Source organism: Rhinatrema bivittatum, chromosome 1 (assembly GCF_901001135.1).
Source record: "Rhinatrema bivittatum chromosome 1, aRhiBiv1.1, whole genome shotgun sequence".
Lineage (NCBI taxonomy): Eukaryota > Metazoa > Chordata > Amphibia > Gymnophiona > Rhinatrematidae > Rhinatrema > Rhinatrema bivittatum.
Window position 1 is genome coordinate 264,636,048 of NC_042615.1, and position 27,433 is coordinate 264,663,480.

A 27,433-nucleotide genomic window follows, 5' to 3' on the forward strand; every position below is an offset into this window, starting at 1 on the left:
TTCAATTTGAAGAGTGATAGTGGTGAGGAGGTTGTATCAAGAATCAGAGATTAGAAAGGAATGGAGGAACCTTGTTCAGTAATAAAGGGGGGGGGGGGCTCTGAACAAGCAACAAATCTCTGTACAAAGTAGGTTAGCAAAGAGATACTAATATTCTATATGGAGATAGCAGAAATAGTAAGAGCATAGAGGTTAGCACTCAAAAAGGACAAAAAGATGGGCAGAAGAGGACCAGCAGAATTATCAGGAAAAGGAAAGAGAAGCGGGGAGGGCAGTTACACTAGCGAAGGCCTAAACAAAGGAGAAAATTGTCCAGTCAATGAAAAGAGAAGACAAAATCCTATTTAGATATATAAGGCAGAGACAAAAAGCCAAAGGGAGAATAAGTAAGATAAAATGAGAAAGTGGGATTGGCAAAGAGGAGGATCAGTGGAAAGTAGAAATCTTAAATACGTTCTTCTGCTTGATATTTTGAGAAGATGGGGAAGATGAGAGACCTAGAGTAGTAAAAAGCCGTAATAAATGTGAAATGATTATAAACCCAACGAGGGAGGAGGAGGTACCAGAAATATTTAGACAAATGAGTGGATAAGGCCATGGGACCTGATGGCATACAACCCAGGATAGTAAGAATGCTCAAGAATGTGTTAACTGTACTCCTTACAACTCTGTGGGATTAGAGAAAAGCACATGTATTCCCACTACACAGGTGGGGACAAGGAGGAGATAGGCACGCCAGACGTTAACATTAGTTTAACATCACTGCTAGTCAAATCTATGGAAGCAATACAAAAGGAAAAAAATAGTATAGCATCTGGAAGTACATTACAGGATAACAGAAAGTCATCAGATCGCTAGATGTTAGACATCACGGGGCCCACTGAATGCTTCAGACAGAAACCTTACTAGTTTTTGCAGTTGTTTGGATTATTACAAAGCTTGATGGTAAGACATAAGGGGGAGGGGGGTGCTGAGTTTTGTATTAAGGATGGAACTTGTAAGAATCAAAGAGGCTGAATGACCTTATCAGCATAGGTAGTAGAGGTCAGTCTTGTAATGCATTTTAAACATGCTTGGGACACAGTTTGTAGAAGGCAGACACAGGAACAGGACTGAGAGATTGGATCAAAGATATTGCAGAGGGGAGGGGGAGGAGTTGGTGTTAGTTTAAATATGGAAATTTATATTTCCTTAGCATTCGGATAGGTCAGTCCCAACGAGTGGGTTATGTACCTCTGCCAGCAGATGAAGACGGAACAAAAGCTGATGTCACGGCCGTATAGTCCCGCCCTGACATCAGCCTGCTAGTTTTCTCCATCTTCAGCAGATGGTGGACATGCATTGCCCTTCAGGGAATTGCTTGTGAGTAAAAAAACAAAAAAAGACAAGAAAAGAAGAAGGAATCAAAAAGAAATAATATAAAGATAAGACGTCTATATAGCATCTCTTGCCTCCTAAGGTGATACTGGTGCAATCCCTCCCTCAGTAGAGTGCCCTCAGTTCGCTAGCTTTGACTGGAGGATTGAGACTATTCTAAAGCATAGCATTTGAGGTGTTTTCGTCCTTATAAGGGTGGTTCTTCCCAGAGATCCTATCCCTTTTGCAGATCTCAGTCCTTTCGCCTCCGAGGACCTCGAAAGGATACGGACTCCGGAGGTGGAGCCCCTCTGTCTGCCAATGAAGACTGACAGGTTCACCTGTTGGTACAGGAGATAGGTGGCGTCTATCCCATTTTTACCATAGGTGGGTCCAAATTTATTTGGATCAATGTACTCTCAAAGGGGTAAATTTTCAAAGGGTTACGCGTGTAAGATACGCGCGTAACCCCCAAAAACCTACGACTGTGTGCGCCAAGTCTATTTTACATAGGCTCGTCGGTGCGCGCAAGCCCCGGGACGCGCATATGTCCCAGGGCTTTAAAAAATGGGTGGTCCAGGGACGGGGTCGGGGCGGTGGTCCGAGGGTGGGGGCCGGGGGCAGGGCCGGGGGTGTTCCTGAGTCCTCCGGCACAGCAGCCGGCCGGCACGTGCAAGTTACGCCTACCTAGGGCAGGCGTAACTCGCCAAAATAAGGTAGGGGGGGATTTAGGAAGGGCTGGGGGGTGGAGTAGATAGGGGAAGGGAGAGAAAGGTGGGGGGGGGAGACGGAAAAAAGTTCCCTCCGAGGCTGCTCCGATTTCGGAGCGGCCTCGGAGGGAACGGGGAAAGCCATCGGAGCGACCTGGGAGGGAACGGGGAAAGCCATCGGGGCTCCCCTAGGGCTCGGCGCACGCAAGGTGCACATGTGTGCACCCCCTTGTGCGCGCCGACCCCGGATTTTATAACATGTGTGCAGCAGCGCACACATGTTATAAAATCGGGTGTACATTTGTGCGCGCCGGGTAGTGCGCACAAATGTACCCCGTGCGTGTAACTTTAAAAATCTGCCCCAAAGCTTTTTGGGTTGGGTATGCTCTAGAATTTCTTTGCATTCCTTCGGTTGCCTTCATGATCTGTTTATCTAACTCCCCTCAGCAGAGGGTAGAAGTGGAAGCAACATTACAACAGAGGTTGAACCTGAAAGCAGTGATTTCCGTTCCCAAATCATAGAGATTCATGGCCTGTTATTCCATTTATTTGGTTATACCCAAGAAAAGAAAGGTTGTTTCGGCCCATAGTGGATGCATATTCCCATCCATTGGGAACGTCAGTGCTCCATTTTGTTGTTCTGCATTGTCCTTACCTGTTTCAGGCCTTGCCATTCGGGATAGCCAAGGCACCCAGGACCTTTTTTCCTAGGTCATTGTGGTGGTAGCTGTGGCCGTCCACAAAGAGGGCATTCTAGTTCAAGCCTATCTGGATAACTGGTTGATTTGAACCAAATCTGGCACAATCACTACGGAGCACTAATGAGTCCCCTCAATAAATACACAATCCAACACACTTAGGGACTCCCAAAGTATTACCATAAATATACAATATCAATTTAAATTTATCTTCAATATCACCTTTCAAAAATGTTTGTATCCTTTATTATTACATGTCACATAAACATATATTATATCACATTTAATAGAACAACCATTAAATACATCATTTAAATTACATTAAACACATCATTTCTAATGACACCATATTCAACAGTACATATACATCAATACATATACCCCTCAACATACATGTATATTGTCACAATATCTATATTCTGATGAATTCAATGTTTAATCACAATTTTGAATGCACCCAGTCCGGACAAATCCTAACTAATAATCATCATTTATCCCAACCCTAACCCCCTAATATCACACAATCACACCCATTCATCATTCATCCACTTAAAAGCTGTATACCCCATAAAATTGACCTTATACCCTTTATATTGTCATCTAATGGTATATTATAATGATTTTATGGCAGTTATTGGACAACTGATTCTCAATTCTTCACAAACACTATTTGTTGTACCGATCACCCCAATCTTTCTCAATGGATGTTTTGACATCAAACGCCCCAACAAGGCACCTCGTTTCACCCCTAATCGGGCTTCCTCAGGGGACTCTTACTATATTTCACAGTTTCAATCGTACATCACTCTTGATGAAACGGGTATCATAACTTACTTCCTCTAATTCTGGACACCACTTATCCAGACCTCACTACATACACATACACAGTGCATCTGAACATTTCCAAATTATTTTTATTAGCCGTTCGATACATGATTCAACCAGCCGACCAAATACCCAACAAGGTCCTCAATTTTTAAGTCTAAATACTGGCCTCTCACTATTTTACCGGACAGATTCAACGCCACTCCCCAACGCCGATCCACTCACTTCCTCTTCATTCCAACAATGTCAAGGGTAGAGATACCCTTGACATTGTATCTCTACCCTGAGGGTGACCCATCCCCCATGGAGTCCTCCATGGACAACTCACCCAAGTGTAGAACATGGTCGTCCATCGGCCCATGCTTCGTTGATGTGGAGGGTATAGGAGATGAGGTCCAGGTCTTAGATTTTCTTTTCTTCCCCATTTTCTCTCCCAGGGGCGCACCCCTTTAGCACGCGGCTTTGGCTGTGCGCCGCAGAGCCCCCGATTTAAAGTTCTTCCGGGCTCCTCCCAGCGACATCAGGGCTCATGAGGGGGGCGTTCCTCTCCCTCTCTCTCTCCTGTTGTCGGCGCGGCAAGATGGCTTTCACCTCGGGGATCCTCCTCCTCCCTGCTGCAGGTATCAGCTTCCTCCCTGGGCTGTGCGCCACAGAGCTCCCGATTTAAAGTTCTTCCGGGCTCCTCCCAGCGATGTCAGGGCTCACGAGGGGGGCGTTCCTCTCCCTCTCTCTCTCCTGTCGTCAGCGCGACAAGATGGCTTTCGCCTCGGGGATCCTCCTCCTCCCTGCTGCAGGTATCTGATTCCTCCCTGGGCTGTGCGCCGCAGAGCCCCCGATTTACAGTTCTTCCGGGCTCCTCCCAGCGACGTCAGGGTTCACGAAGGGGGCTTTCCCCTCCCTCTCTCTCTCCTGTCGTCAGCGCGGCAAGATGGCTTTCGCCTCGGGGATCCTCCTCCTCCCTGCTGCAGGTATCGGCTTCCTCCATGTAATTCTCTATCCTGAGGAGAATCTTTCGACCACTCTCGAAAACCTGGAAGATCTACCATCTGATTAATATGAAAGGCAGACACCACCTTAGGAACAAAGGAAGGCACTATTCTCAATGAGATTCTATTCCCAGAAATCTGCAAAAATGGATCCCTAAATGACTGAGCCTGAAGTTGTGAAATCCTTTGAGCTGAACAAATAGCTATCAAAAAGACTGCTTTCAGAGTCAAATCCTTCAGGGTAGCCCTTCTCAAGGGTTCAAAGGGGTGTCTGCAAAGGACACAAAGTGCTAGGTTGAGACTCTAATCTGGGCAGATCTTTCGCACTGGAGAACGTAACAGTTTAGCCCCTTTGAGGAACCTTCCACATCCGGATAAACAGAGAATCCTACCCTGAAATCTGCCTCTAAGCATACTCAAGGCAGACACCTGCACATGAAGCAAGTTGAAGCGAAACCCTTGGGCAACCCCTGCTGCAGGAAATCCAGCACATGCAACACCTCCATTGCCAGAGGATCTAGATGACGCTGATGACACCAAACTTCAAACAGTTTCCAGGCCCTAATATACGCTATAGAGGTCACCGGTCTTCTGGATTGAACAAGAGTGGAGATGACCTGTTTGGAGTAACCCTTCAATCGAAGCGTCCGCCTCTCAAAAGCCAAGCCGCGAGACAAAAGTGATCCTCCCGATCTGAAAATATAGTACCCTGTCTGGAAGATGAGTCAGACTGAGAGGACCTTCCACCGCAAGTCACACCAGATCTGTGAACCACAGTCTCCGCGGCCACTCTGGTGCCACTAAAACCATGGTCCCAGAATGTGATTTTATGCACCTGAGGACCCAACTTATGAGGGGCCAAGGAGGAAAGACATAGAGAAAAATTGCCGTCGGCCAAGGGCATACCAGAGCATCAAGGCCCACCGAACCAAGTTCCTTTCGGCGACTGAAGAATCTCTCCATCTTGGAGTTGAGCCGTGTGCCATAAGATCCAATTGGGGAGTGCCCCACCTCACACAGATGTGGTTCCACGCCTCTGGAGACAACTCCCACTCCCCAGGATCCTTGCTGCCTGCTGAGGAAGTTCGCCTGCACATTGTCTACTCCCACTACGTGCGATGCGGCTAGTCCTTTGAGATGATGCTCCGCCCAAGCAAATAATCTCTTGCATGACTCTTCATGCCACCCTCTCAATAGATGTATGCCACAGCCATCACTTTGTCCTAGTACACTCGAACCATGCAACCCCGGACCAGGGGCAGAAAAACCTCCAGGGCTCGATGGACCGCCCTCATAACGAGACAATTGATGGACCAGAACTTCTTCTCCGGTCGCCACAAACCTTGTGCCAACAGGCCCAATCACACTGGTCCCCAGCCGGAGAGGCTTGTGTCCGTGGAGACCACCACCCAGTCCAGAGGCTCCAGATCCATCCCCTTCTCTAAATTGGGCCGAGACAGTCACCATGAGAGACTGGACCTGGAATCCTGAAGCAGGTGCAAGGAAGATGAAACTCCTCCGAGCAGGGACTCCACCTGGACAACAGCGCACGTTGAAGTGGTCTCATGTGCGTGAACGCCCATGGGACCAAGTCCAAAGTGGATGCCGTGGACCCCAGGACCTGTAAATAATCCCACACTTTTGGTACCTCCAGATGAAGAAGATGCTGAGTGTTGAAGTGGGCCCCTAAGTAAACCAGTGACTGAGTTGACTCCAACTGACTCTTGTGCACTTTGATAACCCATCCATGAGACTGTAAGGTGGACATCACTCTTTGGATGGACTTCTCGCATTCCTCCTTGGACTTTGCTTGAACTAACCAATCGTCCAGATAGAGGTGGACCAAAAATCCCTCCAGGTGAAGAGCTGCAGCCACCACCACCTTTACCTTGGTGAATGTGCGGGGTGCCGTTGCCAAGCCGAATGGGAGAGTTCTGAACTGAAAATGTTGACTCAACCCTTTGAAGCGAAGAAACTTCTGATGTTCCTGCTGAATGGGGATGTGCAGGTACACTTCTGTCAGGTCTAGGGAGGTGAGAAATTCTCCTTTGCGAACCGCTGCCATCACGGTAAGCAGCATCTCCATGCAAAAGCATGGAACCTGAAAGAACCAATTCACCTTCTGCAAATCGAGAATGGGCCGAAAGGAGCCCTTCTTTTTCTGCACCACAAAATAAATGGAATACCTTTCCTGACCCTGCTCCTCCAGAGGGATGGGAACAATGGCCTTTAGAGTGAGCAGCCTTTGCAGCATTCCCAACACTGCCTCCTGTTTGATGGGAGAGACCACGTGGGACTCCATAGAGGCCTCTTAAGGCAGGCACAAAACAATTTAGAGCGTAGCCCTCTTGTATCACCTCCAGCACCCAACGGACCGAGGTAATCTTTTCCCACTCCTCATAGAAGCTGGACAATCTGCCTCCTACAGCTTCTAAGGAGGAGAGGGGACCACTGCTTCATTGGGCTGATTTTCCACTCCCAGTGCCCTGCCTGACACTGTCTCTGCCCGACTTGCATACTCCACGAAAGGACTGTTGGCGCCCACCTTCCTGTTTAGAGATGGAAACAGACAAGGACTTGCTGGAACGAAACCGATGGGAATCCCAAAAATGAGCCCGAGAAGGAGACACCTTCTTACTGGGCTTCCTGTCCTCCAGCAATCTATTCCCCTTGGACTCCCCCAGGACCTTCATCAACTGATCAAAGTCCTCTCCAAATAATAGCTTCCCCTTAAAAGGGAAGATTACAGAGCTGGACCTTGGATGATAAATTGGCTGACCAGTTACATAACCACAGCAGCCTACGAGCCGCTACTGAGAAGACCATACAGCGAGCTGAAGTATGCACCAAATCATACAAAGCATCTGCCATGTAGGCTATGCCTGCCTTCAGACGCGCAACCTGCAACATGCTGCCATCTTCCGCGGACGTTGGTGTCGGGCCCTTCTGAACCCAACAGAGACAGGCCCTTTGCATTAAACTGGCACAGTCAGCTGTCCGAAGACTCAACGCTAAGATCTCAAACATCTGTTTGAGTTGCACCTCCAGCTTATGATACTGGACATCCTTCAGGGCTGCTGCCCTGGCCACCGGGATCGTCATCTTGGTTACCACCAAGATGGCTGTGTCCACCGTCAGGATCCTCAGCAATTCCAGGGAGTCCTCCATTAAGGGGTAAAGCTTGGCCATCGTTATGCCCACCTTCAGGCCAGTGTCAGGGAGCGTCCATTATCTGGAACCTAAAACTACTGTAAAACAAAAAATCTTTCATTTTCCTTTTATTTATTTATTTTAACTTACTAACTAACAGCCTGCAGGTGCAGCTGTACCATCTGCTGGAGTCAGAGAAATATTGAGGTCCTGCAGGTGGCACTATCATTTAAGTAGAAACTTCTCTGTTCACAAACCCAAAGTGGTAGAGAACCAGAGAGGAAAACGACTGGACATGCTAAGAGGTAGATTTTAAAAGTCTGGTGTGCACCAAAATCGGGAGATACGTGCACAAGTCGGGCTCGCTTGTGCCCACTGAATTTTAAAAGCCACCTAGATGCATGTGTATCTCCTACTGCATGCATATCTCAAACAATTTCATAAAGGAGCAGGGTGTGGGCATGGTCTGGGCAGGACATGGGCATTTCGGGGTATATCCAAGAGATGTGCACGTAAATACTTACGCATCTGGATGCGTGCCCAGATCCTCGGCCACGTAAGTTTATTTCTGCTAGGGGCAAGATGTAAGTTTTAAAAAATACAAAACTTGCCATATCTGAGGGGTTTTATGGGTCTGAGGTAAATGGGGGAAGTGTAGATTATTTAACCAGGGGAGTTTGGAAGACCTAGCTGTGAACTGGGCAAACTGGTGGATGAACTGGTGAAACTGGCGTGGATGCGCGCCTCTCTTAAAATCCCCTGACTTACGCGGTAGATGTGGGATTTACACGCATCCACGTCATTGGGCGCACCTGTGAATGCGGTCAGGCAATTTTATAATGTGCGCATATACGCACACACGTTATAAAATGGCCATGTATCTGGGCACGCGCCACCCATGTGCCAGTATGACAGTTACCGTCTCTATGTGCTAAGACGGTAACTTTAAAACTCCACGCGGGCGCACATGTGTGCAAGTTTCTCGGCGCGCCGACATTGACACTGTGATTTTATAACATCTGTATGTTTATACGTGCATGTTATAAAATGGGCTACCCTTGCGCACATGTGCTCCCGATTTTATATCGGTGCACATGATTGTCGTCTTGATCGCATGGGGGGGGGGGGGGATTTTAGTAGATGCGCACAGTGACGCAATAGGCCTTTTCCCCAGTTCCCTCCCAGTCCACTCCAGTAAAGGAGCAGGCTTCCTAAGTCCCCTACCTAATCTGCTTCCCTTTTACCCTACCTGCCCCAACCCCTAAAACCATTCAGCCTACCCTAGGTTTCTTTGTTTTAAAACTTACGTGCGGTCTGTAGCAGCAGCAGGTTATGCGTCCCTCAGATCCCTGTGCACGCTTGTGTGGGATTATGCCTTAGTGGCGCTGTCTCGGCCTGCTCGTGCCCCACCCTTGCCCCATCACGGGCCCGCCCCTTGTTCATCTTACCAAGTTTCTTCGCATACCGAGTGATAATGTGCGTGGCTGCGGGGCTCTGAAGATCTGCACGCGGCCCAGTCACACACACATCTCCCAGGTTTCACGTGTGAAGGGCTTTTAAAATTAGCCCTTAAGTGCTTCTTATCTGTCATCATCTTCAACGTTACTGTGACTCTTGTGTCCTCTAGAATGGAGAGAAGGTGCTTCCTAAGGCTGAGACTGAGTGTCCTCCAGGCTGGAAATGGGAAGATGAGGAATGGTCCACTGATCTTAACAGAGCTGTGGATGAACATGGTATGTTGATTCTGGAATGTGCGAACAGGGAAATATAGAGACAGTGAGGCCAATAAAGCATTTGTCCAGGTAACTTTTTAAGTTAGCCAAAAAACTCGAAGTATTTAAATATTTCCCCCTTCTTCTGTGTACTGGCTAAATTTCATCCAGTTAAGTCATTACCTGTCTAAAATTTAGCAAGATAAAAAGAGGTAATGGGTTATTTCAGAGGTATGGCTAACTCTTATATTTGGTGCTAGCTTTATAAATTTATCCAGCTAAATGTGAGAAAAATTGCTGGCTTAAAGTTAGCCGGATAACTTAAAAAAAACCAAACAAAAACCCCAGCAACAACCAAAAACTAGCACCTGAGCAGTGAACCCCTCCCCACCAACTCATCACTGACAGGGAAGAGATCAGTGTTCTTTCAGCACTCACTGACAGAGAAGCAGCCAATCCCCAATCAGTACTGAGTTCTGAAATGGGATTGGTTGCTGCACCCGGCAGTGAAGTGAATAAATTATTTAATGCTAATTGCTGCTGTATGTCCCCCATTCTGCCACTTAGTATTCAGCGGACTGGAAGGAGGTAAGAGCCTTTCCTCTTACCCACACAACATTTAAAAAACCATTGAGGGGAACTGAGGTAGGGGACGTATGAAATTGGATGCTCTTCGGCCTCTCTCAGTCTTTTAGAATATTACATTTTCCCAGGATAAAGTTAATATCACCAAATGATTTATTTAAAAGTTATATAATAAATATACTAAAGTTTCCTGAAAATGCACTGCCTGCAGTATCTAAAATGTATTACTTACCCCAACCTCAATCTAAGGAAGAGAATCAAGGCCAGGGAAACCAGCCAGACATAAACCTTAACCTGTCTGAATTTTAGAAAAATCTTAAGAAATGACAGTAGAAACTAGGGATACCCTTATAGTACAGTTTGCTTTTTCAACAGAGAGAGAGAGAGAGACGCTGTGCTTAGATTGTTTTTTTGAAATCAGAAACTAAACTTCTATGGTCAATAAATTAGAATTTTTCCCGACTTAGCTCGAAATACGCAACTCAGAAGGAAAAAGTTTATTTCAATGAGAGATGAGGTAATAGAACGGGGAGCAAAGTTTCTCTTAAGATTTCCCTGTTGTTGTCAAGTAATATATCAAGATTCAAAATATGTGTTTAATCAACCTGAGCAATTATGCTCTTATTTGGATTCTCATTCCTAGAACCTCCTTTGAGCTGGAAAGAAAAAGGTTTTAAGATGGAGATTATTACACTACAATTTGATATGAGAAAATGTTTCTTTATGTATCTGCTCTTTATTATTATACTTTTCCACCAGGTTCCTCCTAACCTACATTGAAATGGATCAATATTTAAAGAACTAGTTTAAGTGAAAATGGAGAATTTGTTTGAATTGTTTGAATTGGAAAATTTCTCTGGTTCTTGAATATAGTGTATACTTTGTGATATATTAAACTTAATAAAAATAAAATTTAAAAAAAAAGTGTGAGTTGGGCACCCAGAGATTTTTTTGCATCTGAGGTAATAGTTAATAGGCTTATCTACATGGCATTTACATGTAATAAGTTGCACATTTGTTTGGGTACGCTAATCTCATTATAGCATTGAGTGCTAATCTTGCGAGTCCAAAAAATGTGTCCAACCGCTCGAAAACCTGTGCGCTAGGCTGGGTGTACTTTATTGCATCGACCCCACAGACTCTTTGCTAGCTTTCACAAAAGGCGTTCTGCACAGCTGAAGAATTCGGTCTGTCTTGGGGTGATCTATCTATGTAAACCTAAGTTTGCATTTTTTTTTTTTTGCTGCAACAAGCATTACAGTGGATCTTTTAAGGGGATACCAAATTATAAGAACTAATTAGAAAACAAGTTGATTCTCTTTTCATAGGTTGGGAATATGGAATTACTATCCCTCCAGACCGCAAGCCGAAATCCTGGGTTCCCACAGAAAAGATGTACCACACAAATCGACGCAGGCGCTGGGTCCGGCTTCGCAGGAGGGACCTGAAACAGATGGAGGCTCTCAAAAAAGTAGGGATTTTTTTTCTGTAGTTGTGCCTCATTGTTTGCACCTTACCTGGGTAATGATTATTTTACCTAAATTGCTCAACGTGAGTCACAGAAGCAAAGGTCAGTCATTGTCCAAAAACTAAAGACTGCTTTTTCTTTCAATCAACTTTTCTATTTTTTTTTTTAAATATTTAAATACCTTGCCCAATGAAAAGTATATTTCCACAGTGCACACTATTAGTGCTTCTGTGATTATGCACTCATCCAAAAGTCCATGGATAAGTATGCCAACATTTATTTGGGCAGCAACAGTTTGTCTCATTTTGTTTTTGTGGAGAAAAGCGTAGTGAATTAAGCGTCATTGAGTATTCCAATGTCACCTGAAGTCCTTACAAAACTCTAAAATACGTGTAAATACAAATATAGACTGATATTGAAAAGATTTAGGAGTTAGGAGGTAAATTCTCAAAATATTTAGGTCTATATCCCTGGGAGTTTGGGTCCTAAATTGGTCTTTTTGAAATTTTACTAGGATAAAATCCCTGGATTTAGGATCCTAGTTTTATTTGGTCCCTAATTTTAGGACCCTAAAAAATGGGGGGCTAAAGGGGTGGAATTAGGTTGGGGGAAAAATGTTAGATGCTTAGTCCAGATTTTCAGAACTAGGCACCTAATTTAGGGCTCTAAATCTAGGCAAATGAATGGTAGAGCTAAATTTAGGCTCCTCATTTTATGTGGATTTTTAGTTGAAAAATTAAGGGGCCAATTTTCAATGAGTTTAGGCTCTCACCTTTTGGAGTTAGGATCCTAAATCGACTCTTTTGAAAATCTGTTAGGGTTGCGTGCATAAATTTAGGGTCCTAAAAACTGGTTGACTACGGGGGTGGAGTTAGGGAGGGGAAAACAAAATTAGGAGCTTAGCATAGATTTTTGGAATTAGGCTCCTAATTTAGGGGGTCATTCTCTGACTCTATAGCACGCAAAAAGGGACGTTTTGTAGCTAGCTCGAGGAGGAGTTGGGGTGGCATCGGGGCTGACGCTGAGGACACATAGCTGGCGGCGAAAAGTAAGATTCTTTATTGCCGCCGGCTATCGCAGGACTGCCCCCCCACTTCGCCGCCCCCCATTACCGCCGGATTCCCTAAGGTCTGCGACCTTAGATAATCCAGGCCTTAGTGATCTAAATCTAGGCAAATCAAAAGCAGGCCTAAATTCAAGAACCAAAGTTTTAGGGCCATAAATTTATGTGTATTTTCAGTTGAAAACTTGCAATCCTACGTTTGGCTGAAAATAGGCACCTAACTCAGGCACTTAATTTAGTGGTCTAAATATAGGAGCTCAGTTTTTTTGAATATCAGCCCCTAAGCATATAAGTAAACTATTTATACCTCTGTAGGTGGGGCAACTAGTAAGCTGGGGTGAGGTTTTGGTGGTGGCCTAGGTTTTGGGGGCAGTTTTACATGCACAGTCAGAGGTGCGAACAGCACAGTATACATCAGTGAATATTTTATGTGATTTGGAGTGATGAAAGGTACACAAAGATGAGATTTGTACAATGTACTCTCGACCTAGTTTGATGCACTCTCTATCTAACTGCTATCAAGCTAGGTTGAGAGTACAATGTACAAATCTCATCTTTTTGTGCCTTTCAACACTCCAAATTACATAAAATCTTCACTGATGTGTAATGTGCTGTTCACACCTCTGACTGTGTATGTAAAACTGACCCCCAAAACCTAGGCCACCGCCAAAGTCGCACCTGAGTTACTGGTTGCTCCTTCTACAGTGGTATAAAAAGTTGACAAATATGTGTGCCTCCCAAGAGGCTCTCTCTCCCTTTCCCTATCCTCCCCTCTCCCCCTGTCCTGCCCAAAACAGAATTTGCGATTTTTAGCACACATCATAACGCCAGGAAAAAAGGTGTAGTTATTTCCGGCGTCAAAACCCGCAATAATGTGCATTATGCTATCGCACGCAACGCTAAGCACCCCTCATTTTAATTTACTCTGCCCTATCTCCACCCAAAACTCCTCCCATTCAGGAAAAAATGTAAAATTTGATATGCATCTTGTGATGCGTTATTTATCACGGGCATTATGATGTTATCATGAGCGTTAGAGCCCTAATGCTCATGATAAGGCCCTAACGCAATTTGATTAATGACCCCCTAAGTTAGGCTCCTATTTTCAGTCCAACTTAGGTGTCTTAGTTATGTGCTGAAAATAGGCACTAAGAGGTAAACTTTAAAATGCCAGCAGATTTGCGCGTGGCCTGGCCACGCAAGCGCCGCAGGGATTTTAAAACAGCCCCGGCCTTGAGCGTATCTCCTGGTATGCGCCGAAGACTGGCTTAAAAAAAAAGGGGTGGGGAGGGGCGGGTGGAGCAGGTAAGTATAAAAACAAACAAACAAAAAAAAGCCAGCTGGAGGGGCTCCCTTATTGGAGCGGACTGGGAGGGAACTGGGGAAAGGCCCAGTCTGTCGCCATGCGCTTGTGCTAAAATGTCCCCCCCTTGCGCACGACGATATAAAATCGGGCAGGCGTGTGCATGCGGGTAGCCGAATTTATAACATGCACACGCGCCGGGAACTGCACGCACATGGACGCCCGTGCACAGGTTTAAAAATTCACCTATAAGGAGACAATTTTCAAAGAGTTATACAGGGGTTGCACACATAAAATTAGCATATAAATGCAAAAGTAGAATGCATGTGTGTGTATATCCTATTTTATAAACCATGGTAGTACTGGCATACCTTCGGTGCCACGCATAAATGTCAACAGGGAAAAAAGGGGTGGTTCGGTAGTACATGCACAAATTGATATTTTGTAAGGGTCACACGTGCATATATTCCCAAACTTCTCTGTATACTTTCATACCTGCTAAATGAACTTGCCCTTGCCTTTGGCTGTAGGTTTTGTTAGGACGTCTCGGTTAAGAGATTGGCACGGAGGATCAGGATGAAGAAATAGTTGTCACAATGCACTCATAACAACCCAGAATTAAAAGCGGAGGCTGGTATTTTATAAAGCATGCACAGAACTCCATTTCTGAAAATACTTGCACATGGACTCTCGATTGTAAAACAGCATATATGCATGCACCTGCTCCTTAACATGCATATATGCTAATTTTATGCATGCAAACTCCACTTAACACTTTGAAATTTAGGTCCCACAAAAATATCTGTGTGTAATGTTCTTTCTGACCTTGTAAAACCAGGCTTTCAATTCACCTGTAGATGTCCCTCTTTGACTGCAAATACGCTGTGGGTGCACACAGCCTTGACAACTTAAAACCTTTCTCTTTTCTGCGTATAAAATGCTCTGTTGAAATCTGAGCATAAACAACTGCAAAGCAGCTGTGAGGCTGCCAGCTGCACTTTTTATAACCTGTAATAGAGGAGCACTGAAGTTTGCTATAAAAGAAAACATTCCAAAAATCATTACAAACGATGCCACCAAAGGCTTATGTTGCCACAGCACATTGGAAAAATTTAAATATAATTCTAGAATGAGAGAAGAATACAGGGAGAAGTTTATATCTGAAATTTTATTAATAATAATAATAATAATAATAATAAATGAATCTCTGTAAAGAGCTGACTACTGGCTGACCTTTTAAAGATCCGTGGAGTGTGTTTGGGGAGAGAGTGGGAAGGAGGTTGTGCAAAAATAGTCTACCTAGCTATCAAAGGCTGAAAAATGTGAATTTTATGAAATCGTAGTTCATTATACAGTCCATTTTAAGGACCATTCTAAAACTAGGTATTTTGCCCTCTGTTCAGCATGCTGCAAAATTGTCTGTAAAGAAGAAATATGTTTCTAATGCTAATGACAGGACTGAACAGGAATACGTGCTTGTGGGCTATTTTCAGCAGAAACAAAACTGTACAAATCTTTGGAGCACAAACATTATGAAAACATATTTTCGTGAAGCCGCAAGTGGCCATTCTGTAAACCTAAGCAGAAACATTCTCTTTCTGAATTTGGATTTCCATACCCAGTTTGAAGGCGAGTTAGAATTCAGGTACATTAGGTAGTTGTGTGCCCCAAACAGCTTATAATCTAAAAGGATAAATTGAAAGCAAGTACATGCGTTCATATATGCAGCTATATGGACATGCACGTGCATGCACATATATTTCATATCATGCATGCAAATGCATGCACCTTTATATAAAATACACTTAAATCTACCCAATAGCATGTTCACGTACCTAAAAGATACATGCCATGTATTTTCAATATAGCTAGATACGTTTTGACTTATCTGGCTAAGTGGCGGCAAAAAACAGAAAAGTCTCAAAAAATGCTACTTATCTAAGTAAGACTTAGATTTAGCATTTTGCTATAAATTTCGCTAGAATGCATAAAAAAGAGTAATTTTTGAGTTACTGCAACATGTGTTAAATTTATTGCAGGCTTGAGAGAGAGAAGATACTCTTTATAAGGCTCTCATATAAGTAAACTGTTTATACCACTGTAGGATGGGCAACTAGTAACTCGGGGTGATGTTTTGTACATTTGTACAATGTACTCTCGTCCTAGCTTGATAGCAGCTAGATAGAGAGTGCATCAAGCTAGGGCGAGAGTACACGTACAAGTCTCCTCTTTGGGTACCTTTCCTCACTCTAAATCACATCAAATCGTCACTGATATCTAATGTGCTGTTTGTACCTCTGACTGTGCATGTAAAACTGCACCCCAAAACCACGACCACCACCAAAACCTCACCCTGAGTTACTGGTTGCCTCTACTACAGTGGTATAAAAAAGTTGACTAATATGTGTGTCTCCCTAAAGGTGCTCTCTCTCCCGCTCCCTCGCTCCCTCTCCTCCCAAAACGGGATTTGCAATTTTTAGCGCAAATCCCATTAAGGGCATATGGCACAGCATAACGCCAGAAAAAAAGGTGTACTTATTTCCGGCATTAAAACTCGCGATAACGTGTGTTATGTTATCGCATGCAATGTTAAGCACCCTCATTTTAATTTACTCTGCCCTAACTCCTCCCATTCAGTAAAAATTTTAAATTTGAATTCGCATTTTGCAATGCGTTATTTATCGTGGGTGTTATGGCATTATCGCGGGCATTAGGACCCTGACGCAGTTTGATAAATGACCCTGTAAGATTGCTGGATAAATAAAAGAAAAGCACTACTTAGCCAGATAACTAGTGTTTGAAGACTTATTTGGTTATTTTACTTGTTCGGGTAAGTTGTATTTTTTAAAGAATTATCCAGCGAGGTGGCAGCGAAGCTGCAACTTAGCTGTATAAGTCAAAAATCATATGGCTAAGTGGTGCACATCTGCTATGCATGCATATTTGTGCTCCTAATTTTAATCATTTACATAAGGACATTTAGCTTGTGTATTTTCGTTAGCACTTATCGGATTTTATGTATGTAAATCATTACATTTTAAAACATGCATGCATAAAGGAAATTACCAGCTTTACCAATTAGTCCACTAGTTTGCCCTGTCTATCTCTAGGTCATCAAGACCCCCCTGGTCCTTCAGTCTGAACTCCCCCCAGTTTACCCAGATCCTTCACCCAGTCAACATTTGGCTATAAAGAATTTTATTCTGACTTACCCCAAATAATTAGCAGGTGTAAATGTGCACAGGTAAAAGTCACACACCTGTCTCTCTCGCAGGTTTTAAAGTAGCAACTTATGGGATAGATTTTCCACTCTGTGCGCGCGCGTCCATGTGCGTGCGCTTCCCGGTGTGTACACATGGACACGCCGATTTTCTAACATGTGCGAACCGGCACACGCATGGTAGAAAATCCATGGGCCACGAGCACATGCGTGCTGGATTTTATAATCCGCGTGCGTATGTGGGGGCGGCGCGTGCAATGGGGGAGAAAATGCTCAACCTCCGCGCAGCGACGAGATCAGGCCTCTCCCACTTCCCTCCCAGTCCGCTCCAATTAAGAAGCGAACTGGGAGGGAACTTTTCAACCCACCTAACTGACCTTCCTCCCTCTTCCCCTCTCCGCCTCCTATTCCTATCCTATCTAACCCCAAATTTTTTATTTTACCTCTTGCTCCTCTTCAGGAGCAGTAGCCGGCGCGCACTTCCCTGGCACAGCAGCAAATGGCCGCCGTACTGGCTGCCTCCAGCCCCGCCCCCTCCCTGCCTCTTTCTCTGGGCCCGGCACTTCTGCTGATAATGGGGTTACACGCGTAGCTGGGCCCCTTTGAAAATGCGTGTGGTGCGTGGCTGTTTTAAAATTTGGCCGTATGTGCGTAAATATTGGCCCCACTCCAGAACACCCCTGGCCTTTCCCTTTTCTAATTTATTCACGCAGTATTACTTGGGCATTTATGTTTGAGGTTTATAAAATAGCACTTCTGCGATTATGCACGCATCTGCTCATTTTTACGCAGGAAACTCTTAAAATGTATCTTTAAGCTGGTATCTGAGTTAATGGTAGGTGAAGTGACTTGCCCACAGTCACAAGGAACATCAGTGGGAGAAGCAGAGTTTGAAGCCAGCTTCCCTAGTTCTTAGCCTGCTACTCTAACTGCTAAACTATCAGTGCCCATGGACTCATCTGCCAGCAGTGCAGGGAAATTCCAGACATTTAGGGTTTATGTCATCTTGAATGAATAGGTCATTGTTTTCAGTAGCAGCATATTTCTTTACTACATCTTTAAGACATGTCTTTTTCAAATGACCAGACTTCCAAGTTCCAAAGCCATGACTTGCTGCCCTCTAGATCTAAGTGGAGCTCATATTTTTGGCAAAAATTTGGATCTTCAAAAGAGATCTAAGATGAATTGTTCAGAAAATGACTGCTTTCCAGCTTTGCTTTTTAAAGTGGTGTTCTAGAGGAGCGATTCCCAACATTTTTTTGTATCATGACACACCTGGCACAGGGTTCATTTCATCTTGGCACTCCAGTGCCTTCAAATAATCATCTTCTCTTCCCTGGACCCCACCTCTGGCATTATCACTTTCCCTCTCCCTCTCCCCCTTGCTGTCATCACTCTCCCTTTCATTTTCCCCCACCCCTGGCACCATCACCTTCTCTTCTTTTCCTTCAGTCCCCTAGCATCATTATCACCACCTTATCCTCCCTTCCTTCTTCCTTCTTCCCTCTCCCATCACCCTTCTGGCATCACCACCTTCTCTTCCTTTTCTCCTGACATCACCTTGTTTCCTTCCCTCTCTCCCAACCCCTCTCTCTCCACCCCCTGGCAACATCATCACATTCTCTTCCATCTCCCCTGGCATCATTACCACCTTCCCTCTCCCCAGCCCCTCTCTCTCCATCCCCTGGCATTATAATCACTTTCTCCCGCCTATCCACCCACCTACCCACCCGACATCATCACGACTTTCTCTCCTCTTCCCTTTCCTCTCCCTCCACCCACTGGAATCATCCCCACTTTCTCTTCCCTTCTGCCCACCCCTGTGGCACCACCATCTTACTCTTCTCTCTCCCCTGGCATTAATATCTTCTTCCCTTCCTTCTCCTTCTACCCCTCTGGTATATCATCACCTTCCTTGTCCAGCCACCCAGCCTACTTAGCCCTTGTCATCATCATCATCTTCCCTCTTTCCCACCCCCTGACATCATTACCTTCCCTCCCCTCATCACCCTGGCATCATCACCTTCCCTGCCCCTCCCTGCCCTCTCCCCCACACCCTATGGCACATTCATCTTTCCCTCCCTTCTTGGCACATTTAGCTGTTTCTCTCCCACCCCAGGCTAGCACAAGTCTGAACAGCACTTACCTGCCGTTGCTGCTGCTGCTGTTGCTTCCTTTGCTGTAGGCTTGCCTCTGCAATAGTAACAGCTGGCGTCCAGCATGTCTTGGAAGAGAGAGCTGCAGCAGCAGCAGCAGCAGATAGGTGCTGCTCTCTGATGCCCTCTGTTGGCAGGAAGACATCCTGCAGGGCAGGAGGGGAGAAAATGGAAGACTGCCGGTGCTTCATTTTTTTCACACCCGGCTCTTCTCGCGGCACACCTGGAGGTCAGTCACGACACACGAGTTGGGAAACACTTTTCTAATGTTAGACTGTATGGTAGCAGGGCTATATAATTCCAACTCTGAAAAAGCGGTGAGGATTTATTTACACGGGGAGCCTCCCCTATGTGTCTAAGTCTGCCCTTGGCCATTTTGCTAACTTTCAGGTAAGGCATAACGTTGCCTACTTCTGCTAACACTTCAGATAAGTGGGGCTACAAAATTCTAGTAACTTGAATTAGAGAGGTTTGTTTTTTGGCCTTGTGTGCCAAAATCTAAATTGAGCCCCAGGTGTGGTTCAGTTGAATTAAATGAACTGTACTCTTATCCTTCCATGGGTGGCTGTAAATTGTTTTGTTTATAATGTGTGCTGTGTTTTCTTGTTAATCATTGTAAATCTTAGTTATGTCAGGCACCAGGAAGCTTCTGAGGGATTACTTCTGTTGTTCCCTTCCTGCTTGTTTCTCAGCTGAGCATATATCTTTGCTTAGTGAGCTTGTTCTGGCCCAAGATACTATACAAATGTCCTTTGTCACATGGAAACTAGAGGCAAGACAGTACCTAGCTGACTAGTCAGAGACATTATAAGATCTGGTATTGACAAATTAGACCATTTCCTTTCCCTGTGCCTGTAAAATTATGGACTTTAATTAGGAATTAAACATCATTATTTTAATGATAAAAAAGATTTAATTTGAAAACTATTTCCCTCTCCTTACGCAGCACAAACAGGAAGAAGCAGAGGGTGAAGGTTGGGAGTATGCATCTCTTTTTGGCTGGAAGTTTCATCTTAAGTACCGTAAGACGGATAGCTTTCGCCGACGCCGCTGGAGGCGCCGCATGGAGCCCCTGGAGAAGACAGGAGCAGCCGCTGTGTTTGCTTTAGAAGGCGCCCTGGTAAGTAGAGGAAGAATTTTATTGGGTGGTTTTATCCTTGGTGATCTGTGTAGACTTGAAAAAGAAAATGTCTTTGCAATGGGGATAAACTCCTTCCTCCAGAGCTAAGTGTTATATTAATGTACTACCAGATCTGTTTTTTATTTTAAATATGATTACATTTACCTCTGCTGTCATTAAATCTGTAGAATATGGAGGTTGATAGACTGTAAAAATGATAATGGGGCAATTTTTAGATTTCCTGCAGGCTAATTTTCAAAGAGAAACTCTCTGCAGGTACTTTGAAACAGGTGCATCATATAGGATGTGTGTGCAAGTATTCATGGGAATTTCAAAATGACATCCTTGCGTGCAGTTTTCCTCTCCCAACCTAACAGTGCCCCCTTTTCCATGTGGGTGGATATGCACTGTGCACATAAATCGCTGTGGGTCCACTTAAGCGCGCAAATTGTGTACCGTGGACAATTTTGAAAGTTGACTCCCTATGTGGGTCTCCCACAAAAACTCTTGCGTCACCTACAACCAATGCAGAATGCTGCCACCCGGATGCAGGGACTACATCACCCCAATCCTTCAGGTTCTCCACTGGCTTCCAGTTCCCTATTGGGACCAATTAAAAGCCCTGTGCATTGCCTTCCAGTCCCATAAAGGCATAGGCACTACTTACCTGAAAGACCTCCTATTCCCCTTATAAACTCACCCCTAGGCTGAGATCCAAAACCAAGGCTCTCCTGTGCCTTCCTGCTCCCATAGACTCTACGCTGGCCCAAACCCACAAGCACATCTTATCCCTCTTCTTCCCAGGCTCTGGCATTCTTTCCCAACAGAAGCTAGACTTCTAACAAATATATTAACATTCCATCGCATAGTTAAAACCTGAATTTTTCCACCAAGCCTACCCTTCTGACCTCCCACTGCCACCAACATTGACCTTAATATGCTACACATGTATGCTGTTGCCAGCATACTGCATAATTTTCAACCCTGCCACATATAATTTGTACTGTATAACCTGTCGTGTATAATTTGTATTGCACTGCACTGTATATACACAGAAAGTTCTCACACTAAGTCACAATTGGTTCCTTAAAACTGTCTTAAATCGAAACAACTTAAGTTGAAACTGATGTTTGCTATGGGAAAAATGTTATACATAGGGGATTGGTTTTGACACCAAGGCCATGACCCCATTTTCACCTTTCTGATGGTTGGGAAACATTTCACAGGAAAGGCTGGGTTGGAAAAATACTGAATATTTCTTAGAAGACTTTTCACAGGAGACAGAATATAGGCATACAAGGGTGCTGGAGACAGAGAGAATTTGGGAGAGTCTTGAAGAAACGCTGGACATTGACAGGAGAAGTTTCACAGAGAGACAGCTGATGGCATTTCTCATTTCACTGCAGAGGCTGGCAGGAGAATTTTCACAGGCGAGACAGGAAAGACACAGGTGACTGCCTGATTTACTAAGGTCGTTTTCTCATTCTATGTCTATTAGGAAAAAAGCTTAGTAAAGCATGCTTTTGCCATTATAAATATGACCAACATGAAAGTCAGTGCCCCCAAAGAAACTGGATGCAGCCAGTAAGTGAAAGGAATAAAGACTGTGGTAGCTACTCCCATCCACTGATGGATGAAGTCATCATTCCATTGGCCAAGAGACAGATCAGAAAAGCACCCAGCTAATTTCTAAGACAGGAAGACTTAAAATTATCTGAGGAAGATAGAAGATAGAAATGGAGGGAAGGAGGGATGAGAAACGTGCATTTGATTGGCCAGAATTGGGGGCTGCACCAGAACCAGGCTTTGCTCCCTTCCTACAGCCTGCTATTGCTTCAGTGCTCACCTCCAAGGAAATGGTAATTTTTCTGCCAAGTCATGCAGGAGGTGCTGGGCTTGAGCACGCTGACATCAGCGCCTTACAGCTCCTGCACACTTAATGGTGGATGCTGGTGTCAGATGCATCGATGTTAGCGTCTGGTGTCACATGCAGTTTTGGAAGATGAGTCAACCATCAGAGATCTGGAACCAGGTGCAATTTCTTCAGTGTCATAAGTATGAAATGTTGCAACTCAGGTGATGTAACCATGAAGACACCCTGTATATCCCCTTCCCCTTTATATGACATTGTACTGTATTATATGTACTATACTTCTTCTTTTTACTCTATAACAGGGGCATAGCGTCCGTAGTATACAGTGGTGTGGGGACACCATCAGCTTTAAAAAGGAGTGTGCCATGCACCACCAACTTTAGACGCTGTCATTGTCCACTCCACCCCAGTCCCTCCCTCTTGGTTTCTTCTGTGCTCTCCCCAAGTCCCATTGTTTCCTTGCCCCAACTGGCACCTACAGTATATATCATTGCGTTTCAGCTCAAATACAAGCGCCTCCTCCTTCCTGTAGCCCGGCAGTGAAAAATCCCCTATTTGAACTGTGAGGCTCTGTATCTATGGAGGCCTGCACGGTTCAAACATCTACTATTAGAATTATATGGTCCTGTGTTTGAGCTGTGCGGTGCTCTCTATATATAGAGCCTCGCAGTTCAAACAGGGAATGTTTCACTGCAGGACTAGAAGAAGGAGGAGGCAAAGTATTTAAACTGCAGCTGAGCAGCTTAGAGGTGCTGGTTGGGGTAGAGGAAGAGAAGGGACAGTGTAGGGGGAAGAATGGGACTGAGGGTGACAGCAGGTGAAAATGGGAAGCAGGGACTGGTGGGGGGGACGGACGACAAAAGAAAAATGGGAATCAGGGATTAGGGGGTAGTGCAGGGGAAGAATGGGATAGGGGATGGGGTAAGAGCATAAGAAGAATGGGATTTGTGTTCTGGGGGAGCTCATGGGGACTCAGGGAGAGCAGGCACTGGGGTGGAGATCAGGAGAAGAACAGGGTCATGTGGAAAGCAGGGATTTCTGTGATTGGGACCAGGGTTAAGAGCTGAAACTCTGGCAGACTTGGGGGCAGAGCAGGAACTTGTGAATGGTGGAGAACCAGGACTTAGGGGGCAATGGGGACTTGGCAGTTGGGTGCTTACTAGTGGGGGATGTTAGTTTGGTTGGGGGGGGAAATATGAGTGAGGGTGTAAGATGGAGGTAAGAGAAAGGGGCTGAAGAATGGGGAATGATTGTGAGATGGCGTGAATGTCCTGGAGGACTGGAGTGAGTGTGAAAGGCAGTGGAAAAGGATTGGGGGCTGTGGAGGGGAGTAAGGAAAGGATGGGTCTGTGAAGGGTGATAGATGATGGGGCTGGGGCTGGGGCTGTGGTGAAAGAGGGATGATAGGAAGCTGGTAGGGGGAAAGAGACAGAAGAATGGACTGCAGACCAGGAATAAGTGATAAGGCAGGAGCAGGGGCTGGTGAGAGGATGAGAGCACAGGAAGGTAGCTGAGGATAGGGGGTGGTGGAAATGGAAGGGACTAGGGCAGTGTTTCCAAACCGCTGTGCCATGACTGACCTGTAGGTGAGCTGTGAGAAGAGCCAGCTATGAAAAGATGAGGCGCCGGCAGCCTTCTGTTTTTCTCCCTTTCTGTCCTGCAGGATGTCTTCCTGCCAGCAGAGGGAATTGGAGAGCAGCGCCTAACTGCTGCGGCTTCCTTCTCTGCCAGCTCTCTCTTGCAAGACATGCTAGCCGCGTGCTGTTACTCTTGCAGAGGCAAGCCGGCAGCGGAGGAAGCAGCAGCAGCGGCAGGTAAGTATCACTCATACTTGTGCTGGCTCCGGGGGAAGGGGGGGTGGGGGGAGAAACAGATAAATGTACCAAGGGGTGTGCGGGGAGGGAAAGATGTATGTGCCATGGGGTGTGGCAGAGAGGGAAGGGAATGTGATGATACCAGGGAGATGAGGGGAGGGAAGCTTATGATAGCGGGAGGTGGGAAAGAGGAAGATAATAATGACAAGGTCTAGATAGGCTGGGTGGCTGGACTAGGAAGGCGATGATATACCAGAGGGGTAGAAGAAGAGGGAAGGGAAAAAGATGATATTGCCAGGGAGAGAGGGAACATTAAGATGATAGTGCCAGAGGGGTGGAAGGAAGGGAAGAGAAAGTGAGGATGATCATAGGGAGTGGAGGGAGAAGCTAATGATGCCAGCGGTGGAGAGAGAGAGAGAAGGGAGTAAGGTGATGATGCCAGGGGAGAGGGATGAGAAGGTAGTGATGATGCCAGAAGGGTGGAAAGAGAGAGGGAAGGGAAGAGAAAGTGGTGATGTCAGGTGGGTGGAGGGAGAAGGTGGTGATAGTGCCAGGGGATGAAGGGAGAGGGGTTGGGGGAGAGGGAAGGTGGTAATGTTGCCAGGGGAGAGGGAAGAGAATGTGTTGATGCTGCCAGGGGGGTGAAGAGAGAAAAAAGAAAAAGTGGTGATAATGCCAGTGGGTGGAGGGAGAGGGTTGAGAGAGAGGGAAGGAAACAAGTTGATGTCAGGAGAAAGAGAAAATAATGTGGTGATGATGCCAGAAAGATGAAGGGAGAGGGAAGAGGAGGTAGTGGTGATGCCATATGGGTGGAGGGAGAGGGACAATGATGATGCCAGGGTGTAGAAGAGAGAGAAGGGAAGAGAAAGTGATGATGTCAGGAGAAAGGAAAAAAAGGTGATGTCAGTGGATGTGGAGGTAGAGGAGAAGGAAGGTGACGAATCTAGGGTGGTAGGGAAGAAGGAAAAGAGGATAAGGTGATGATGATCCTAGGGGCTTGAAGGAAGAGAAGGTGATGGTGCCAGGGGTTGGGGGAAAGGGTGAGTAATGATAGCAAGGGGTAGAGGGAGAGGGAAGGTGATGATGCTAGATATAAGGTATCAGGGAAGAGAAGAGTATGATTGTAAAGGTTGTAGTGTGCTATGATGAAATGGACCCTTTGCTGGGTGTGCCACGACACAGAAAAGATTGGGAATCACTAGACTAGGGAATGGGTGAAAGACAAAGGGGAATAGGATGCTGGAAAAGGAGTAAGAGATGGGGAAATGCTAGGGCTAGAGAGGAAGTTGGGGTAGCAGATGGAAAACTGGTAGACAGGTGAGAGGTGAAAAGAGGGAGACTGAGAGAGGGGAGAAGGGGTGAAATTTAAGTATGAATGGATAGAAAGGCCAAGAAGAGAGAAATGATGACAGATGAGGGAAGGAAGGGAAGAAGACAAGAGAAACGAAGAAGAAAGTGGAATGGAGAAGACTGAAGAGAGAGCAAAGTTGCTTACCTGTAACAGGTGTTCTCTGAGGACAGCAGGATGTTATTCCTCACACATGGGTGACATCATTGGATGGAGCCTCGGTCCAGAATTTTGATCTCAAAGATTCTAGAATTTTCAAACATGCCCTACTAAGCATGTGCAGCTGTAGTTATCACCCTGGACCCTAGGCAGAGTCCCTCAGTCCATATTATAGCTAATACATGGAGAAACCAAGTCCCAGGGGAGGCAGGTGTGTTTCGTGAGGACTACCATCCTGCTGTCCTCGGAGAACACCTATTACAGGTAAGCAACTCTGCTTTCTCCGAGGACAAGCAAGATGGTAGTCCTTACACATGGGTGATTCTCAAGCTATAGGTTGTCCAAGCAGAACAAAACAGGAAACTACACTGTGCTGAAAGCACCACTTCTCTCCCTTTTGCCTGTGAGGCAGCCGACCCACAAAGCGGTCTAGGCAGAAAAAGAGTTGGGTTCTACAAAGAGGAAACCATAGAAATGACTAAGATACAAAACTCACATGCATAGCATGGGCATCTAAGGCAAAGGAGTGATGCAAGTACCAGCAAGAAACATACTCTGCATCACAGAAAACATTACAAGCAGGGTTTCAGATTAGGAAACCCTGTCAATGACAGTAGGTCTAGAACCTCCTGGATACAGGAAATAGTCTAGAGATGTAAACAAGAGAAGGAGTCTTTGACAAAGACCGCATAGTTTCCTTCGTTGTTACAAGACAACTGAAAAACCAACTGGAGCCCGAGAGCTCCCCAGAAAGAAACTGCGGTCTACTGGCATCTGAAGGACAGCATGAATCTGCAGAAGTATGCCCATGTTTGGCTGATGGGCAGAAAAAACTAAGCAATGCTTAGAAGAATAATCAACAACGGCAGGGTCTGTGACAAACTCTGTGAGCCAAAGCACCAGACATAGCTGACCATGCAGGACAGCATCAAGAGTTTCTGGGGATGGGATCACTAGCATAAACCTCCAAGAAGGGAGATAAGTTAGGCCTGAAGCTCACCCATACTGCACCCTGTCAAGGCAGGGCTATCCATCCTGTCTACAGGATAGTTCAGTTGAGCATGAAGGTACTTTGGAAAATCTAGTGAAGTGAGAAAAGCTAAAGGCAGTACTAGCCAGAACTTGATGAAAATATAGGTAAAATTTGTGTAACTTTCCCTGCAGGCATACAGTAAAATATACCACAAATGCCCTAGCTTTTCCTCCCATCTCTTCGACATTCCAACTGGAAGTCGGAAGGAGCGAAAACACAAGGAGGCAGACAGCTGATCAGGAGGGGTAAGAACAAGTCACTAGATTTACAACCCCAAGCGAATAACTCACTGCTGATTCCAGTAGGAAGTTACCCACTGAGACAGAGCCTTCAGCCTGCTTGGAACAGCTGAAACTGAGAGCGAATCCCCCAGGGAAGAAATCCAGACACACTCTACCAAGATACAGGAAGCTAGGGTGACGCAAGTATAGACCCCTGTCAAGCAGGATTTCTTGACTGGGCTGGAAATCCTAAGGGTACCAAGGCAGGATCAGTGTGATCTCGGAACAGATTGCCATGAACCTGGCTTAGGTATTAATACTCAGCCATGATTACATATACTTCCCCCAAGGAAGCACGTGGTCCAATAAAAGGAACAGTCATTGCATGAACCAGGACTCCCCTGTGTGCAAACAGGGTTATCCCTAAAATGGGGAAGTATATGTAATCACTTGCAAGCCACTGCAACTAAAGAGTTGTACCTCTGTTGCGGGGTCCCTCGTTCTCCAACTCCCTCTGCCATAGATATCACGATAGATTGAAAGGCATACTTGCTAATTAGATGGACTACAACCATCCTCTGAGGTAGGGTCCTTGAGGCGAGAATGACTGGCAATAATGGTCCTCATCAAAAA

The 27,433-nt window shown here is 45.5% G+C and overlaps 1 protein-coding gene across 4 annotated transcripts in view; it reads left to right on the forward strand.

The window, feature by feature from the left end:
- DYSF (dysferlin) overlaps positions 1-27,433 on the forward strand; it is a 731,032-nt gene that overhangs the window by 339,145 nt on the left and 364,454 nt on the right. For all 4 annotated transcript variants that reach the window (XM_029594483.1, XM_029594497.1, XM_029594488.1 and 1 more), the window contains exons 27-29: positions 9,353-9,458; positions 11,351-11,493; positions 20,179-20,352. In XM_029594483.1, the coding sequence (XP_029450343.1) occupies positions 9,353-9,458; positions 11,351-11,493; positions 20,179-20,352 (423 nt within the window). The remainder of the gene's footprint in view (positions 1-9,352; positions 9,459-11,350; positions 11,494-20,178; positions 20,353-27,433) is intronic.